The 19,398-nt window shown below is 43.3% G+C and overlaps 2 protein-coding genes across 4 annotated transcripts in view; both read right to left on the bottom strand.

The window, feature by feature from the left end:
- The window catches only part of LOC125746292 (bone morphogenetic protein 1-like), a 43,554-nt gene extending 39,492 nt beyond the window's left edge, over positions 1–4,062 (bottom strand). For both annotated transcript variants that reach the window (XM_049020100.1, XM_049020101.1), the window contains exon 1: positions 3,826–4,062. In XM_049020100.1, the coding sequence (XP_048876057.1) occupies positions 3,826–3,970 (145 nt within the window). In that variant the 5' untranslated portion in view covers positions 3,971–4,062. The remainder of the gene's footprint in view (positions 1–3,825) is intronic.
- Positions 4,063–12,027: 7,965 nt separating this feature from the next.
- Positions 12,028–19,088, bottom strand: npffr1l1 (neuropeptide FF receptor 1 like 1). 2 transcript variants are annotated; one of them, XM_049019928.1, is made up of 5 exons: positions 18,891–19,088; positions 18,651–18,798; positions 17,211–17,507; positions 14,891–14,990; positions 12,028–13,023 (listed from the first exon to the last, which is right to left on the bottom strand). In XM_049019928.1, exons 2-5 carry the CDS (start codon positions 18,721–18,723, stop codon positions 12,171–12,173), a joined length of 1,323 nt encoding a protein of 440 aa, XP_048875885.1. In that variant the 5' UTR covers positions 18,724–18,798; positions 18,891–19,088; the 3' UTR covers positions 12,028–12,170. The 2 variants fall into 2 exon arrangements, with proteins under 2 accessions (XP_048875885.1, XP_048875886.1); XM_049019929.1 differs by lacking the exons at positions 18,651–18,798; positions 18,891–19,088 and adding an exon at positions 18,274–18,458.
- Positions 19,089–19,398: the final 310 nt, after the last annotated feature.

Raw genomic sequence — 19,398 nt, 5'->3', positions numbered from 1 at the left:
GTATCTGAAATGTAGCCGCATAAAGCAAACGTTAAGTCTTGAACCGAAATGGAATTCGCAGCATCCCGCACGCCCGCACTGCATATGCCCACACTTAGCTAATCAAACAGTTTCCCCATCTTCTTTCATATAAATCAAACCTGTAATCCAACATAGCAGTAGATTGCAACCCAATGATGGCAAAGCTACTTTTCATCAAACTCTCTATCGTATAAAAAGGAGAAGCCATTTTAAGCAATTCCTGTACTTGACCTTTACTAACATTGCCTCTGAATTGATTTAAGGTAAACACAATAAAAGAGTAGCATTATGAGGTAAGTACAAGCTTATGTTGTAGTGCAGAAGCTACGAAAGCTGCCTGACCCAAAATAACATTTAATTGTAGGACATACAGTAAGAATAATCAACCATCTCTCTCACAACCACCACATACTAGAAAAGACTGTAATAGGCTACAGCTAAAGTTTGGATAAGGCTTATGGCGAGTATAACAGAGGGCAGAAACGCAAAAACAAGCCTGAAAAGAGCTGTCAAACACCGATCTTTCTCCTCATGCAAGCATATATTCCCACTATGGCATTTTGAAAGTTCTCATTGGATATAGGATGTTTGGGCCTTTGCGAGTAAATAAATATGCCAGCGGAGCTGACAAGCTTTGCATCAATAAAACAGAGGAAGCTAGTGCCACCTAGTCATGAATGGCACAGCACCGCCCCACGGATTAAAAGCGAGCAGGAGGAGAAGGGAGAAAAAACAGCAGCGGAACTTAAATCCGCCGAGATCAAACTACGTTCAAAAGAGACCAAAAGGTGTCTCGGCAAAGATTGCCATTCTGGAGCAGGGACAAAAAAACTGGTAGCGTTGCCATTTTCTGTCACACAGGATGGGTGAGGAAAGTTTAATGAGGGCTGGATAGAAAGACAATGGAAAAGCAAAGAGATGCTCCAGAAGTAAAGACCATAAATACAAAACCTTGTCACCTCTACGCTACTTTATTTTGAGCAACGTGGACCACTTCAGTCTGAACAAAACAAGCAGCTGTCACGAGTGCAGGTCAGCCGCAAAGCAACTCTGTTAGAAGAGAGCTTCTGATTCTGTACTGAGTTTGAAGATCAAAAATCAGGCTTCTATTGTGAGATGCACATTCATCAGAGGCAATTTATACTCAAATGCGTTATATATCTACGTTCTTTTTGTAGATGCAAACCACAACAGCCAGAAAAATCGACCAGAACACATTGAAAATGTGCGCCTCCAGACACACAGAGCTGGAAGGAATTGCAAAGCCACAATTCTGATGGTTTGGAGAACAATGTTACTGTCGGAACTGCTAGCGAAATATTTTATCAAAGAAAGAAAAAAAAAGCAAAGCAAACCAAACCTACTGCTGTCTCAGGATTTATAAAACATTCCAATGGGGAATTAAAGATCTATTCTGTCCCTGTCCGACAATCTAGAGACAGCTGAATTATTTACAATAAAGCTTATTTATAATGTTCAGTATTCACCGTCCTTTGTCACGTTTCATCCACACTTCAATAGAAAGGCTTTTTAATTCGCTCCAATTAATACCAGTAATTTTTCCAAAGTTACAGATTTCACATTTTCAATCTCACCCCTCACGGTCCAAGCTTAAAAGCTGAACTGCATCCCTGGCTAGACAGAGCCTCACAACAAGGAAGCACGTCATCTGTCCCGACTACGAACCACGATGCCGACCTTCTTAAAGGAAGGCAGGTCGGCAGTCTCGGAGCGCTCCCTGCCACGCCGCTCCGTGTTTCTTGGGACAGTCTCTGAAGCTCTGCTCATTAGGAAAGATTTGGGTGGTTAAACAGATGTTCTGAAGTCATACTTCTTAAGTCATACTTTGTATTTCTGCGCCTCCCTGCTCAGTCCCACATGCTGTTTATAAAAACTGCTATGGTTTCATAACAGTCCTTATATAAGGCCACTTTAAAAAAAATTGGTTCTCGTCCGTTTTTTTGGAGGGGGTGGGTCGGGCGGGCGGGATTTTTTTATTTTTATTTGTTACAAATTATGATTGACTGTTTGGACTTTAAAATATGTAAGAAAATACATATTTGAAAATACATACCGAAGAGAGCAGACCTACTTAGTACGCCTCCTCAGTTCTTCGTTTGTTGCGTTTCAAATATATTAAATGTAAGAAAATACAAGAATGTAAATTCCTTGATCCATGTGTATATCATAAATGCCTACCCAACTATGGATTTGGATACTTTATGCTGATGTTTCATTCGTGAATATAAAAATGATACTATTTGAAACCAATATTCTGTTTGTCATTCCCATTCTAAATGAACAACCAAGATTTTAAAATATATATCTAGAAAGAAAGTGTATTAAAACATGTTAAAACACGAGGAATTTACAAAATACAGGAACCTGAATGGTTGAACAAGGAAATGCAACTCTACAAACAAGTACTTAAGAACATGTACCACATCACTTCCCCAGATTTAAATTTTTGCACCAGCCCATCTCAGGTAGAGACAAATTTAGGTTCATAAAACCATTCCAAGACTAGGATTACACAATGTGGATCAATCGTCGATGTGGAATGCGCGGGAAATTCAAATTTCGTCATTCTTGGGCATTTTCCCTGCGATTTTTACGAAATAAAAAAATAAAAAATAATTCGGGTCGGAGGCATTTCGGCGGGTCGGGCGGGGACGAGAACCAATTATTTTTTTAAGTGGCCTAACGCATCCATCCATGTCTTAAGGGTTCATCCAGTACAGGACTGTGGGCTGATAATAATAATAATAATAATACAAACCCCTGTCATCTTCAAACTGCATATCCAGCACAGGGTGGGGGAGTGGTAATACAAATTATTGCTATTGTTGCTGTAATTACAGTGATGTATAGTATGTAACAGTACACGCAATTTCCTACTATAAAATGTCTGACCTCATGTACAGTGAAATTACTTCTGTGCACACTAAATAAACAAAGGATTGAATACATAAATGTCGGCATGGTGAAAATGAAGTCAATGCGTAACAGAGAGTCTTCCTCTTCCTCTCGGCTTAATGGCGTCATCATCTAGGTGCGGTTGTCCTGTGGCAGGTAACTCGGGCTCACTAACACTGACAGACTGGGTTCCTACGACTCTCACCGCTGTGCTGCAGTATTAAAGCCATACTTTCTTGTGTTCCGAGTTTTCAGCGATTTCCTTTCGGTCTTTTTCACACCCGGACGGTCTTTTTAGATCGCGTCGGTCTTAAGTAAGGAAGTTGGACAGAAAGTGAGCGATCTCTGTGGCAAAAGCCGCTGTCCAAAACTGGGACACTTAGGACAAAGCCCTCAAACGTGCTATTTTGACAGCTGTCTACGTGTGCTCCATACAGAAGATAAAGCTTTTCACCAGACAACAAAAGATCTGAAACTTGGTGTCCTTGTTATTGAGCTGCAGTCTAAGATTAATCTTTTGTTTTGCTATGTGAAAAAGGGGACAAGATACATACCTGATAATTTGCCACTGTAAAATAACTTCAACTATGCGCTATGATTATACATACAGACCACATTGATTGCACTAACAGAATAAGACTCCCGCGTGATGTTTTGCATTAAGGGGCAATTTGTTGTTTGTCAAGTGCACAAAAACAACCGAAGTGGATTTACGAGTGTTTCCTCCCCATCCACTTTTTCGCTCTGACATCAGTACACTTGCTATCATAACATTTGCCGCTGACAATGTCAAATGCAGAGAACAGGAGAAGACGCTCAAGATTAAAATTTGATCGCCTTTCGTCCATATAGAGCAGAAAAGTAAACGTTATGCCTCTGTCGCCTTACCAGCTTTGCAGGGATCTTTGTAGTCGATTGTATCAGCTGTGTCTGTGGACTCTACATAGTAGCTTGGTTCAGTATCTTCCAAATCGATCGTCAGCAATATGGGGAGAGAGCACAGAAAACACAAACATTTCGTCGGGAGATACATGGCTCTGGGCTGAAGCTGGGGCACAGTTTGGAAACACAGAGAATGAGGAGCAAAAGTAGTGGAATGAAAGGGAGAAAAAAGTGGGAGTTTTTTTTCCAGTGGGGGTGGTGGGGGAGAATGGTCTTTGGAGGGCGGGTTCAAAAGCAGAACACAACCCCTTCCAAAAAGTTTTTATTCTGGGCCAGCGATTCGGTCTAAGTGCCGGGCGCGAAGCCAAGCGCATACGGCCCAGCTCGCAAACCCTGCCGGTGTCTTTCTGTCCTCGAAGAAAAATGAATTCCTCAGTAAAAATATTTTCAAAATACTGCATCCATTTTATTTGCAATCTTCTTTTTAAACACCGGTATCCCAATAACGATAAATTATGGTCTGCTGCGAAGACTTCGCGGACCATCCACTAGCCAGCATCCTCATGCCTCCATATCTTTTACAGACTGCATAAAAAATTAGAGAAATTGGCCAGTACATACATATTCTCTCACCATTGACATAAATACACCTAAAGTGTAGGTTAGAAGCGTCAATAAGTTTGCAGGATAATGATCATTGGCTGGTAACTACAGCGTTTCTGGAAGCTGTATTGAAAGAAAATGGCGTATTTGAAAAACCGATGCTTCAGGTTCGTCTCCAGTATTGAATATGGTTTTCAGAAGGAGAGTATTTTTAGTTCGATAATGATTTCGAGATGGAAAAAATATTCCTTATTAATGAGGCCAAGGTGACAACCTGTGTGTTTTGACTTTAATGTTCAGGTCACTCATTAAGTTAATTATAATCATTCTTAAACTATAAACTCGTAAAATGCAGCAATTTTCTTCTCTCATTAATATTTGGCATTCGTAACAGCAGCTAGATTACAAGTATGCATGCGTTTGCATGAAGAGAAAGACTGCTGTTTGATAGCTCTTTTTAGGAACAGTAAAGTACGTAGAACTGACAGCTGAAATCGTACTTACATGTTAGTTCAACATCACCTGGCTCCAGTCTGCCCCCCCCCAATTGAAATGGCCTAGAACCGCCACTGTTGCAGCATAATCCCCAAACTCACAGATTTTGCATGCATTGCCTGAAAGCGGAACTCGCGAATAAAGCAATTAATGCGAAATGTGCCTAATCCGCCGAGACCCTCATCAGGACAAATGGTTATAAGATTAATGGATTAATAAATGAAATATTGTAACAATTCAACATCCTTCTAGTGTTACACAATTAGTACTTTAGAGTTATGCGAATTGGAGGGGGGAGTGTGCTATTTAATTCTGTTGTGCGCTCTGTTAGTGTACGCTGGTACCATAAGCCTATTTATGTTGTCATAAGTGGCTCTAAGATATGGTTGCAGTTAACTATAGACCTATTTAGGTTTATTTTCTAGTTGAGCTCTACACCCTGTATTCTAATCGGCATTCTAGAAATGATTACAGTAATTTTACATAGTCGTCATTGCGGATTGTAAATCCGCCCAAAAAGATTCTGATTCCGGACGGAAATTGGGACCACCCAAGTATAATTCAGGACAACAATGACTGCTAAACCTGTAAGCATTATGCCCTAATACATGAGAATATGTTTTGGTTTAATGTTGCTCTAAGAAAGTGTTTATTACCGATATGGACTATACCTGGGCGCGTGAGAAGTAGGCTCAGACGCTGGTAAAACCCGAGTCACATGTTGAAAGGGTGCATTCCACTTCAAACCATGCAGTTAATTTATACACGGGCTGTATAATATATCAAAGCGATTTTATTACTGTGATACAGGGACAGGAGCACACGGGGAAGCGGGAACAGGACGTGCCGGACTCAGCAGGGTAGACAGGTCAGGTTCGGGAACGGGTCTGGGAAGAGGACGAGGAGAAGGCAAGGTAAACACACAGGGCAAACGGACCAGGTACGAGAAACCAGGGAGACGAGAGACAAGAAAACGCTCAGTAAGGCTCAAAGACATCGGCACAATACTTCGCAGCGTCCTCCGATTTGTCTGTGTCTTTTGACTGCTTGTTAATGAGGATCGTTGCGACCCACCTGGTGGACTCCGCCCCTGTGGGCGTGACAATTACCTAGTACAACGAGAGATTGTAATACAATCAAACATGCTCCTTTAGCATGTTCACCTTAATGATTTACATATACAAAGCCACAAAAAATCACATTGATGCTAACAAAATCCGAACATAGAGGGAAAAGTTTTTTACTCCGATATGGGAATTCATATGTTATGCTGTGCAGTGCTGAAGGACGCCTCTTGCCTTAAATGAACTTTAATGTTCTTTCATTTGCGTCTCGCCTTAAATGAACAGCTACTCATTTTTCATTTGCAGAAGAGGCTGTTGATGTGCGATGGCTGTTCTTCATCACTAAGAAGGGACCCGTGTCATTTTGAGTTATATGTCTGAATACCCAATTTAACCGGGTCGTGATGACATTTCAGGACTATATGCGTGCTGACAACAATCTGGACCCGAAACGGGCCTTCTTATAAGCTCGCCTCCTACAGGTGTGCCTCGTTTAGAGGGGCTTCCACACTTCCATTTTTTGTCTCAGCCCCCCTAAAACCATAGGATACATTTTGTTTGGATACATTTGGTGCCCCCGTTCGGCAAGTTTTATCGTGGGAATCACTTCTGTCATCCCCAACTGCATTGCATGGATGCTCAGAGTGCAGGAAACCAGTAGACTCTTTTCCCAACAGCGAATTCCAGATAGAAGCAGCATATGTATGGGTGAATCTCGATGCAAAGACAGTACATGTGGTCTTGGCAAGACTGGTCTTGCTAACTTGCCTCCTAAGGATGAACTTGGGGTGCAATGAATCATGGGATTGTTCTCATTTGGCGAAGATCCAACCGGTGTATCCTTGATATCTGGAGTGGAGCAAGTCCACATGTATTTAGGATTGGAACCGGTCATTGGAAGATGATGTAAAATGGGTACACGAGAATGGTCCAGTACACTTATTGAGATTCACCCTATATATAAGGTGCCCTCAAGCTCCGCTATGGAAAATGACTGACTTCCCAATGCAATCATCTCCATTATTGCAGTAGTTGTGTCTGGTACTTGAAGTGGGGAAAAACAGGAGCTGATGCTCCCCTTGATATTCAGTACCAGCAGACATTGAAAGGTGCCAGTACTCTGAAGAGGAAAAACAACAAGGTGCTGCTGCTGTGAACTGGTGAGTACCAAACCCACTTCAAGCATTTGTTGTGTCTTTAGCTCTAGTGGTGTTAACTTTGAATTTTGAGTTTAAGTTTGAGTTTAAGTTTAAATATTGTCCAGCAAGATCGGCATGTTAACCAATATATTGTGCATCTCTACAATATGGTGTGTTCCATCTTCATAAAGGCAATATGTAATGCAAAAAATAATGATAAAAAGAGACCTGTAAGCTATTATTGCTCAAGAATCGTGAGGAAAAAATGACAATCTCGATTCTGAGGGAGGGAGGGAAATCCCTAATCCTCCATTTATGTTTCTGCTGCAGACATCACAAGGAAAAAAATCAGTAATGCAACATCAGCCAAATAAGCCCAAATGCCGAGGGTTGGCACAGTGCGTACATGTGTACAGCTGCAGGCACCGTGGTGGCCGGTGCCTATCTCAGGCGTTTTAACACCACATAAACTAAAGTTAGTGCTGAACTTCATTATATGCGCCTGCTTTGTGTAGCTGGCAAGATCTGGTTGACTTCATATAGAACGTTTTCCCTCTGTTCATGTTACTGTGTTTTTTTCTCCTGTGACAAACACAGTATGGCCCATCGCATTATAGAAAAGAAAATGTATCCGCTGACTTCAAAGCTAACCATCAAAGTAATAAATAACGAGAACCGTCATAGAAATGTAGTGGAGTCAAAAGTACAATATTTGTCTTGGCACCGGCCCTTACGCCTATTAGTATAATTATTAGTAAGTCATGTCTTGCGCCAGGCCACATGTATTTGCAATTTGTAAATGCAATGTGTCTGTGTATTAGCGCTTTAATTAATACGTTTTGTAACCATTTAATGTTTTACCACATATTGCGTAATTTTCAACTCAAGGGCAACTAATTTTGTCTTTGTTCTCTGCGAACTTGGAAAATTATGCCACAGTTCGAGTATTATTATCATCCCAATTAAATTACATTATAAAAAGATAAAAATAAAAATTCTGCACTTTTTAAAAGTCTACCACGCCTGGCCTCTTTCCATCATCCATCGTTTGAGAAACTTAAACGCACGGTTTCTGTTGGAGCCCTCTGCGCAAAATCCACAAAACCAAACTCCAAATAATCGGAAAGTAAGGTAAGAAAAATAAAAAGAATGGCTATGACGCCGTTTTTAAACATGTATTTATTTGAAATCTTCGTTTACATACATGAATATATCCTTTGTCGATAGTTCTGTTTGGCTTGCACGCATGCCCTCGTGAAAAATAGTTGAAACATCGGCTATATGTTTCACAGCGCAGAATTTCCCACTCTTTCAGATACCTATATAATTCGCGAATGTTGATTTTGAAAGAACATGCAGAGGAGTTATTTCCCAATCATAGCTCCCGAGACAACACTGAGAAATACAAATAAGAGGACGGAACAGAAAAATGTAAACGTTTCTGCCTTGAAAGAGTCTGCTGCTTAAGTGCGGTACGTTAAATGCGCAGAGGGCTCGTGCACGTGGACAGGTACCTTGCCTTGATTCCCAATAATATATGAAACGGCGCATCTGGAGCGACATGTTACGACGTTCACAAAAAACGGTGTAACAGTCTCACCTCTGCAACCGCACACTACGCTCATATAGAACAGATAAATGACAAGCGATCACGTGGAGACGCCTGCCGTGTATTTGCGCGTTTCTGTGTGCGTGTGTGTGCGTGTGTGTGTGTGTGTGTGTGTGTGAGAGTGAATGATTGACCCAGAGTGCAGGGACGGATTATGGGTTGTGTGGGCCCCTGGGCAAAACGTTCGCAAGCCCCCCCCCCCCCCCCCCACCACCACCACCACCACCACAACCACCACAATTTAAGGGCCCTTGGCAGCCAAACGCCCTCCCTATAGGGTCAGGGGCCCTTGTAGGCAGAGGATCAAAGAATGTAGGCCCTCTAAAATAGACAAACTAAAATACATTGTTGATAAGCGTTGCAAATTGTTTTGGGCTAGGGGCCCCACGGGCCCCCTGCACCCCAAGGGCCCCTGGGCAGCGGCCCCGCTGGCCCGGTCCGTAATCCGTCCCTGCCAGAGTGTAAGTGTGGTGTTAGATTTCCGTTTGTCTCACTGCTTGTTGTCCCTAGCAGTGTACCGTTAATAAACGTGGGACTGTTCGTGTTTTATAAAGGGCTGTCTCTTCGAGGCTATGCCATTCCGCACTTTGCAATATAAATAATATACAGAATGATTCATTATTAGGCCTGTTCATTATATATATATATATATATAGCCCTAATTAGAAAATCAATTTAGTTTAACCTATGCAATTAACAATATCCTAGGGGGACGAATCAGGGAGCGATTCTGACGGAATGTGCTAATTGAACAAAATAGAAAGAACTGTTTCATTGAAAATAATCATGTTTGCGTTTCGAAGTGCTGTCCTGCGTTGAGCCGCAACATTTTAACTGACACATTAATTGTGTATCTGGCTCTGCTGCCCCGGCGCAGCTGCACATCTCGCGAACGTTTTGCCCAGGGGCCACACAACCCATAATCCGTCCCTGCTGGTGACACCCCCGTAACAGAGCTAATGAACCGCCTCGCCAGTGTCCATTATAAGCGCCAGGGTCAGTGTGGTTTGATAAGTGTGACGTCGGTATGTTGGTACATTCATCTGCAACCGTACCGGGAAACAACGGCTATAGACATGAACACATTACAGCTGAATATGACGGGTAAACACAAACACGACATCGGGAAGGTCATCAATCCCGCGCCCCTTTTGTGTTAAGCGCAGTGAAATACGTACGCTTGACTGAGCTCAGAATATTTCACATATCATTTATTGGATCCTTGCAGCAGACTAGAACAAAAGTGAACGTGAGTCGAATAGTAAAAAATGAATACAGAATATTTGCTATTTTAACCACATTTTTTTTTTATAGAAATATACAAGGATAGCAAGGACAGATAAGTTACAGAGCGTGTCCCACTTTTGCAGTAAATTAATATCAGTTAATTAAATACCACATACTTAAGCAAAAATCAGAGAATCACATATTTACCTAACCACATACACCAGTAGTTTTTTTTACACCACGTATCATCTCAGAAAATATTTGGTTGGCTCTCTGAACACCAGGGTGAAGGTTGGCGAGGGTCAAAAAGATTGGAAGGGGGGGGGGCGTGTAAAAGTTGTTGAGCTGGTTATACTGATACTGTACCTGGTCATTACAGAAATAACTATTTATAACTATTTCCCTTTTCTCCCAGGACTCTCACTCACCATTTCTGCTTTGGCAAACTCTTTAGAAATTCTTTAATAGATAATATCTTACTATAGTCCCACAATTTTCCACAGGCATTTTCTTCATGGAATATTATCTATAAACAATGTGTGTCCTCCCTCGGCAAGATCTATACTAACCCCCCCTAATTAGATGTTCTTGCTGTTAGTCTAAGACATCGAGATTCACCCTTGCTGTTGTGTTGCTCTGTTGGTCCGCTCGTTTTCAATTATCCACTTTTTAACGTTCACCAGGGGGACAAGATAAATTCTTCATTGGAACGGGGCGGATTCGGCACTGATTTATGGTGTGCGTACTCCACACGATCGCGTTCAGTGTTCCTCGTAAAGTTGTACCTGCAAGGTGTGCATTGTCAGCATTGCAGAGTCGCGATTATGGCGGAAATACAAGAGCGGATTTGTTACCCCGATTTCTCTGTATCTATGTGTGTCAGCAGATTTCAGTTGTATTCATATTTTAAACACTCCAGCTTGCCCACAAAAGACACAAGTGCCTATTATCAATTTAGGAAAGCTGGGGGAATTTGTTCTGCCTTCAAAAGAAACATGACTAAACCCCATAATGCAATTTTTAAAAAGAATAATTTCCAGGTGTGAATTTTCATTTTTAAGCTCCAATACTCCACAATGAACCTGTATTTGAATCAATGGACCAAAAAAGATGGCGTGAAAAAAGAAAGGTCCCTTCAAAAGCCATAAAGAAGCTGGAATGCCGCTCCATCACTAAGACGCATATTGACTCAGCTATATATAACTGCACCGAAACGGTTTCCCTTCTTTCACCCTTAAATAACATAATGGTGCGATGCCATAGCAACGGTGTATGACGTACATCAAAGGTGAAAAAATATTGTTCGTTAGGGGCACTGTTTCTGAGCTTCTAATACTCAATTTGACTACACCTGAAGCCATAGTTACTACCACAGTAATGACTCCGATAAAAAGATGTAAAGAAATGCTGAGGTAGAAAGATAACACACATTGTTACCCATGACTGGACAGGTGCCCTACACTCCCATTGACAAACATGGAAAGCCTGTAGCGTCTTAATTTCAAGTTGCAACATTTTAATTTATTTACAGGTAGCTCAGTGCACTGTCAACATCTCCAATGAAGATTGGACACACCTGCCGCTCGCTGAACAAAGTGTCACCAAATCCAGCCGAATAATTCGTTCCTTCCCCATTTCTTAGCGCCATCTGTTGCCAATGTGTCGGTATTGCATGTAGATGTTTTTGTTTCACAACGTAAGTCAATACATAAATATGATCGGGTCTTTATGCTGATTAAGAGTGTTGGTGCTCCAGCAAACAACAACTGTCAGTCAGTAAATGTGTGCCTTACAAAATGCTCCAGAATATAGTTATTTACAGAAGCTCTGTTCATGGCTTTCATGCTGCAAGTGTATGTTTTGCATCATGCATCGCTCCACATCTCTCCCCACCAAAAAATTCTCTGATATTAGACAGCCTACACAGCAAACCCTCCAATTCAGAGGCCTATACTAACTGAAAATTAAATAACTGCTGAACGGGACAGTGAAGGGGGTGGGGGGTTCACAGCTAAAATAAAATAATAGAGGCAAGATGAGACTGCTGTGTTTTAAGAATATGATCCTCTCATCGGGCCAGGGCTCCATTCCTGGGTGCCATTCGTCACTGTGCATATAATGGAGAGCTCCAGCAGGGGGCGTTTGTGAGACAAGTGCAGCTCTGCCCACGCAAGCTGTCATCAATCAGTCACCATAGCCCAGCAGAAGACTGCTTTACTCTTCCCAGGCACCACTAACGTGATTCGGGGCTGCAATGCGGTTGATGCCCTCCAGGAGGATGCCCTGAATTCCCTGAGGCGTGCCTTGGGGGAGACCAGTCAAACGCTGGTCCCTGTGGGGGTCAGCACGCTCAGTGAGGTTCCTGCTGGACACTTTATTAGGTGGGAGGATGGTGCTGTTGCAGCAGCTGCAGGAGGTCCAGCTGAGCGAGCCGGCCACCCCTGGCACGGGGCAGCCGCTGCAAGCCACAGCCGCCTGGAAGCCGCGCCGGAAGTTCTCATTGTAAAAGCCGTAAATGACGGGGTTAATGCCGCTGTTGGAGAACGCCAACCAGTGTGCCACCGGGAAGAGGTAGCTGCTCAGGAAGTCGATCTGCTGTTGGTCCAGGTCCCTGTAGTCGGCCAGCAGCATGAGGGTCCACAGCGGCAGCCAGGAGACCATGAAGAGCACCGCCACCAGGATCAGCATCTTCACCACCTTGGCCTTGCGGCGTGAGCGCGCCCGCCGGCCCTCGGCCACGCCCACCTGCCTGAGCTTGGTCACCAGCTTGGCGGCGATGCAGCCGTACATGACGCTGATCAAGCCCAAGGGCGCCAGGTAGACGTGGGCGAAGATGACGGTGGTGTAGACTCGCCGCAGCTCCGGCCGCGGCCAGTCCTCATAGCAGACAAAAAGCGGGTATGTCTGGTTGTCCTGGACCATGTAGGTGTCCTGCAAGTGCATGACAGTCAAGGTGGCCGCCGAGGGAAAGATGATTGCAAAAGCAAGCATCCAGATAATGAGGATGGCCAGCAGGGCCGTGACGGGTCGTATCCTGTGGCGGAAGGGGTACACTATCCCCATGAACCTAGAAGAGATGTTTAAGTTGGTGGTTAGTCACATACTGCAACTAAACACCCAGTTCTCGCGACTTCGTCATCAAAGCCCTGGCAGTGTGATGCATCACCTCTGCAGACTAGCAATCTGAGCCAGCAGAGAAGCTTTTGTCAGCTGAGCACTTAAATGCTACATTACCTCATTACTACGCACAGGCCTCTAAAAGAGAACTGGAGGAGCTGCACAACCTGCTACGCACCAAAAGGGGATTTATTATTGAGCTGAGTAAGTTCACACCCTGATGTTGATGGAGGCACAATAGCTACATGAAGGGTACTAGATGTGCAACTTGAGAGTCATAAGCAGGATTAACAAATCTAGCATCCTTATATCTCTTCTGCCCTTCTAATTAAACATACAATGTCCATTTAAATGTGTCACTGTATCACCGTAAGTGAATCTTAAAACTTATATTTCAGTGTTTAACCCGACATTGTTTTTCCAAGGTGTCCGACTTGAATTTAAATATGCCGAGATGTAACATGCACATGTAACATGTGCTGCTACAGTCTAGGTGAGCTAGAGCACGGATGAAAGCCCAGCAGAGGTAAAGACCCTGGCTGGTGCTTGAACTGAGCAGGCCTTGTCCAAAGAAGGAAAGATTATGAGTAATAATGAGGCATGTATTGACCCCTGGGGGAAATGCTCTTTTCTCCTACCCCATCCTGCTTGCCACACAGGTAGGTGAGAGTAAGCTTGGCAGTGAAGGGCAGCCATCTGCCCAGCCCCCATGGAGCTGGGGGTTAAGAGTCTTGTTCAAGGGTCCACAGATGGAGGTCGGGCTCAAACCAGCAATCCCCTAATCACAGGTACAGAGGCTTGTCCCACTGAGCCACACGCTGCCTCTATTGTTTACACAGCCAACACACTTAAAACACAAGCCGAGATAAATGTGGTGTTTTTTTCTGAAACCTCTTTTCTGATTTAAAGAGTATGATGATTTTCACGGGGAGAGGGGAAAAAAAATCTGATGATCGACGGCTTCACAACCACAATAAATTGGTTGACGGTACCATCCATGGCCCACCTAGGACAGCCTGTGTTAGATCATCTCCGGAGAGAATATGTGACAAGTGTGTGTTCTGTTCCAGCATCGCGTGCTGACAAGGTTGCGAAAACAACATAGAGCTCAACAAACGGACATACAGAGTCGTGCTGCCAATTCCGCAGCATTGTTTTCAATTCATCTTTTCGATCTACTTGCTTTTCACCGTTAACGTAGCCTATAAAAATCCATTCATCCACGTGTCTTGCTCAGCACTAAGGTTTGAAGATGAGATGCCAACCCCCAACAATGAAAGTGAGGGAACCTCGATACTCAAAACCCACAATACCTCCCCTAACAGAATGATTACATTGCAATTGACATTTAAATTGTACTACTTTTTATCCAATTCATTCCTTAAGTGCATAATCAGAAAAAATGAATACGTAACTTGATTAGGTTATTGTATAAATTCATCTAATGGCTACAGTACCTAGCGATATATACTCTAGCTGTAGAATAGCGGAATGACACATGACAATCAGCCATTGCGCGTTACATGCTTCTCTTGGAATTTGCATTATGCAAAATCTGCATTACCACCCCACAAAAACCAGCCTGCTTTTGGATAATACTGTGGCCTGCCTCTTTGCCCCAGACTGCAGGCATTTCTGGTAAGAGACCAGCCGGTCGTATTTTCTCTGTAACATCACACAGGGGTCCTGGGCTTCTCCGTACTGCTAGCTCCCGGGCAGCTGGCCTGCAGACGCACACAGCAGACACTGCGCAGATGAAATACATCTCGACTGAGAGGAAAGGAAAGGGGATGGGAGGCAAACGGTGAGGAGCCTACCTGTCCACGGCAATGGCCACCAGCGTGAAGACTGAGGCAGAGACCGACATTCCTTGGATGAGGTTGCTCATAGTGCAGGTGAACTGACTGAAGGGCCAGCCTATGACAAAGATAAGGGTGCTGCTGACTGTGTCGTCGGTGTAGTTTGTGAACACTGGAATTTAAACGCAGATATACGCACGAGACCAGCTATTCAAATTCTTTATTGTCTACCTACAGTGGTGTGAAAAACTATTCACAAAATGTTTCTGATCATCAGACACATTTAACTATTAGTCAAATATAACACAAGTAAACACAAAATGCAGTTTTTAAAATGATGGTTTTTATTATTTAGGGAGAAAAAAATCCAAACCTACATGGCCCTGTGTGACGAAGTAATTGCCCCCTTGTTAAAAAATAACCTAACTGTGGTATATCACACCCGAGTTCAATTTCCGTAGCCACCCCCCAGGCCTGATTACTGCCACACCTGTTTCAATCAAGAAATCACTGAAATAGGAGCTGCCTGACACAGAGAAGTGGACTAAAAGCACCTCAAAAGCTAGACATCATGCCAAGATCCAAAGAAATTCAGGAACAAATGACAACAGCAGTAATTGAGATCTATCAGTCTGGTAAAGGTTATAAAGCCATTTCTAAAGCTTTGGAACTCCAGCGAACCACAGTGAGAGCCATTATCCACAAATGGCAAAAACATGGAACAGTGGTGAACCTTCCCAGGAGTGGCCGGCCGACCAAAATTACCCCAAGAGCGCAGAGACAACTCATCCGAGAGGTCACAAAAGACCCCAGGACAACATCTAAAGAACTGCAGGCCTCACTTGCCTCAATTAAGGTCAGTGTTCACGACTCCACCATAAGAAAGAGACTGGGCAAAAACGGCCTGCATGGCAGATTTCCAAGACGCAAACCACTGTTAAGCAAAAAGAACATAAGGGCTCGTCTCAATTTTGCAAAGAAACATCTCAATGATTGGCAAGACTTTTGGGAAAATACCTTGTGGACTGATGAGACAAAAGTTGAACTTTTTGGAAGGCAAATGTCCCGTTACATCTGGCGTAAAAGGAACACAGCATTTCAGGAAAAGAACATCATACCAACAGTAAAATATGGTGGTGGTAGTGTGATGATCTGGGGTTGTTTTGCTGCTTCAGGACCTGGAAGGCTTGCTGTGATAGATGGAACCATGAATTCTATTGTCTACCAAAAAATCCTGAAGGAGATTCGTCAACTCAAGCTGAAGCGATCTTGGGTGCTGCAGCAGGACAATGACCCAAAACACACAAGCAAATCCACCTCTGAATGGCTGAAGAAAAACAAAATGAAGACTTTGGAGTGGCCTAGTCCTGACCTGAATCCAATTGAGATGCTATGGCATGACCTTAAAAAGGCAGTTCATGCTAGAAAACCCTCAAATAAAGCTGAATTACAACAATTCTGCAAAGATGAGTGGGCCAAAATTCCTCCAGAGCACTGTAAAAGACTCACTGCAAGTTATCGCAAACGCTTGTTTATTGCTGCTAAGGGTGGCCCAACCAGTTATTAGGTTCAGGGGGCAATTACTTCTTCACACAGGGCCATGTAGGTTTGGGTTTTTTTTCTCCCTAAATAATAAAAACCATCATTTAAAAACTGCATTTTGTGTTTACTTGTGTTATATTTGACTAATAGTTAAATGTGTTTGATGATCAGAAACATTTTGTGACAAACATGCAAAAGAATAAGAAATCAGGAAGGGGGCAAATAGTTTTTCACACCACTGTATTTTATACGGTTGACTGTGAATTCAGCAAGAATTGTACAGTAACTAGATAATACTTGTTCAAAAAGCTTGGTTTTGAGCGGGACACTTATTGAAAAAATAAGACGAAAATGCTTCAGCAAATACCCAGCTGTTATGCCAGAGACTGACAAAAGGACTGGGGAATAAAAGCAGATTTTAAATGCAAATAATTAGACTGAATTCAACAGCAACTGGCAGCAACAGCCTACATACATTCAGCTTCTGTTCCATATCAACACTCTGACATCAAACTGTCGTGTAGAAGGTGACAATGGGCATTTTGGGATTTAATAGCTTCCTCGTCTTGGAATAGGATTACCCGGATCAATGTTTCCCAACCCGATCCTTTGGCACCTTCAGCCAGTCCACATTTCTGCTCCCCCCCCTAAGCAAAACCATAGACTGTCTGGGCCCCCCCCTCCAACACCAGGTTGGGAAACACTGACTTGGGCTACCAGATCTGAAGTCGTTCTCGGTGAACACCAAGTACCACTCCCCTCTCCCTCCCCCACCCAATCTGGCCAGGTACCACACCTGTGATGAGACTGTCGATCAGGGTGGTGGGAATACAGAAGACCCCCACCAGCAGATCACTGATGGCCAGGTTGAATATGAAGATGTTGGTGACGGTGCGCATGTTGCGATTTCGGAGCACCACCAGGCAGACCAGGCCGTTCCCGCCCACACACAGCAGCAATACCAGAAGGTAGGACAGGATGTAGCCGGCCGCCACACCTGTGGAGTGCAGGTAATACGGCAGGTAGGTGCCGTTGTGCCATGGTAGCATCCTCTGACTGGCATTCACCATGGACTCATTCTCCATGGCCACGCCTATGGGAGGAGATGCACATTAGGGGGCGCTAGAGCACCGCAGAGTTTTCTATAACCAGAACTAACGCGGTATCCTTAGCGGATTTTAACTACGTGAGAATTATGCCATTTATTTAAGAAATGGGCTATTTCAGAAAGCATTTTTGAAAGAGCCATAACACATGTACATGCTTCTATTGGCAGGCAAAATAAACGGATGAAAAGTAAGTAATTTAACTTATCTGGAAGCAGACGACTTTTTTGATGAGTTATTCCTTACGCTCTTTGCTTTTCATTCTATTCAGTGTAATTACCGTCACCGAGAAGATCGTGCTCCATAAGCAACTAATATTAACCATTAATAACTTGAATTCATGCAGAGTGATTCTGTGCAAAAAGTAAAGAAATGTCACTGCAGCCGACCGGCGTGTTTTCTCATCGTTGCGTTTTTATTGACCTCCTCGGGCTTAACCCCCCCGCATTATCCGCTGACGAAAACACTCGCGGGGTTTAAAGACCCGGAGTCGTAACCCAAATATTCATGTCACAGCAGGAATGTGTTGTTGTAGCAATTAGAAATAGGCCGGCATTTAACTTCTGTCTCATGAAACCGTACGCTTTAAAAACATTACATTAATATAAGAAAATGATGCATCTACTTATACGGGCTTTGACTGGTTTTAACATCGGTGCTTTACAGTTTGTGCGGTAAGTTATATCCCTAAACGTTCGAGCTGGGTGCTAGGCATGTTTGCGTAGTTTCAGACTTAGTACAATTAATACTTACATATCACCGAGTATTAAGGCGTTTTTAAGGCACATCATATGTATCCCGACAGGGAATAACGTTTGATTATGAGCACGAAACCACGCACCGGCTTGTAACATCGTATGGGAATACAGTTTGTGCAAGAGAAACAGATTTTGATGAGACAACTTGAACTTATCGAAATCCCGCACTGGGTTATTTCCGGTGAGTTACGCGCGAGAGAAAAAAAATCGAATTAATCTCACAAAAATAACACTGCACTGTGCCAGTTTTGAGTGAATGAATAATATGAATTAAGACAGATGCTCCAGAATTCATACGCAGAAGACAGAGAAACTACCGCTTATTGCAAAATCGCAGAAATTAATTGCATGCAAGTTTTTAGAAACCCTTACCCTTAAATTCGGTTTCGCTGCCAGCCGTAGTGGGTCGTATAGCGACGCAGCTTCTCTCACAGGTGGGCTGCATAGAATCCGATCTGCCTGCGATGACCAGTTTGCAGCTTGCGCGTCACTGAGGCATACAGCCTTATAGCGGGTGGCCCTGGAGAAAAGAATACAGTCAACAGAATAATACCTTGAATACTCTTGGTAAATATCCTTGTATCAACGAGTAGTGTTTATCGGGTAACATACAAGGCACATCCATGTGAATGACTGCAAACTGCATTTGTCCCCCGCGCTTCCAGAAGAACATCTCCACAACGTCAAATCGAGATTGTTCTTAAATAATACTACATGTCAACAGGGCAGACGCTGCACGCGAAAGTGATCAATGAGCCATGATCTCCACCGGCCTCTGACCCTTCCCATTTGTTTGCGGTGGAGACGGTTAATTGCGTCATGTTCACGTATGTCACATCAAACAGCGAAAAAGAAGCTAGTGCAGCAATTCTTAATTTTGTAGATTCGCTATGCAATGTTAAAAGGCTGTTAATTAACAATGCAGGAGTGATATAGTCACCAGGAAAAGCATGTGAAGATAAGGATAAGGATTAATCCCACACTGGACATTACTTGTAGATTATATAATCTCACACCAGACTAAGTTCACTGAACAACTTCCAGATGTTTTTGACCCAACTACAGACATGAGGGTATATCCACCCAAGGGGAAACCAGTGGTCCCTGTTTGCATCTTTAG

Source organism: Brienomyrus brachyistius, chromosome 7, assembly GCF_023856365.1.
Source record: "Brienomyrus brachyistius isolate T26 chromosome 7, BBRACH_0.4, whole genome shotgun sequence".
Lineage (NCBI taxonomy): Eukaryota > Metazoa > Chordata > Actinopteri > Osteoglossiformes > Mormyridae > Brienomyrus > Brienomyrus brachyistius.
Note: the sequence above shows the minus strand (reverse complement) of the source record. Positions and strands in the feature narration are given on the sequence as shown.

Bases quoted from the DNA above. Each gene is read 5' to 3' on its own strand.
- npffr1l1 (XM_049019928.1), bottom strand. From the start codon at position 18,723: ATGCAGCCCACCTGTGAGAGAAGCTGCGTCGCTATACGACCCACTACG. The intron at 14,991-17,210 runs GTGTGGTACCTG...TCTTTGTCATAG, and splicing joins GATCGACAGTCTCATCACAG to GCTGGCCCTTCAGTCAGTTC. The intron at 13,024-14,890 runs GTAGGCTCCTCA...CATCTCTTCTAG, and splicing joins GTGGCCATTGCCGTGGACAG to GTTCATGGGGATAGTGTACC.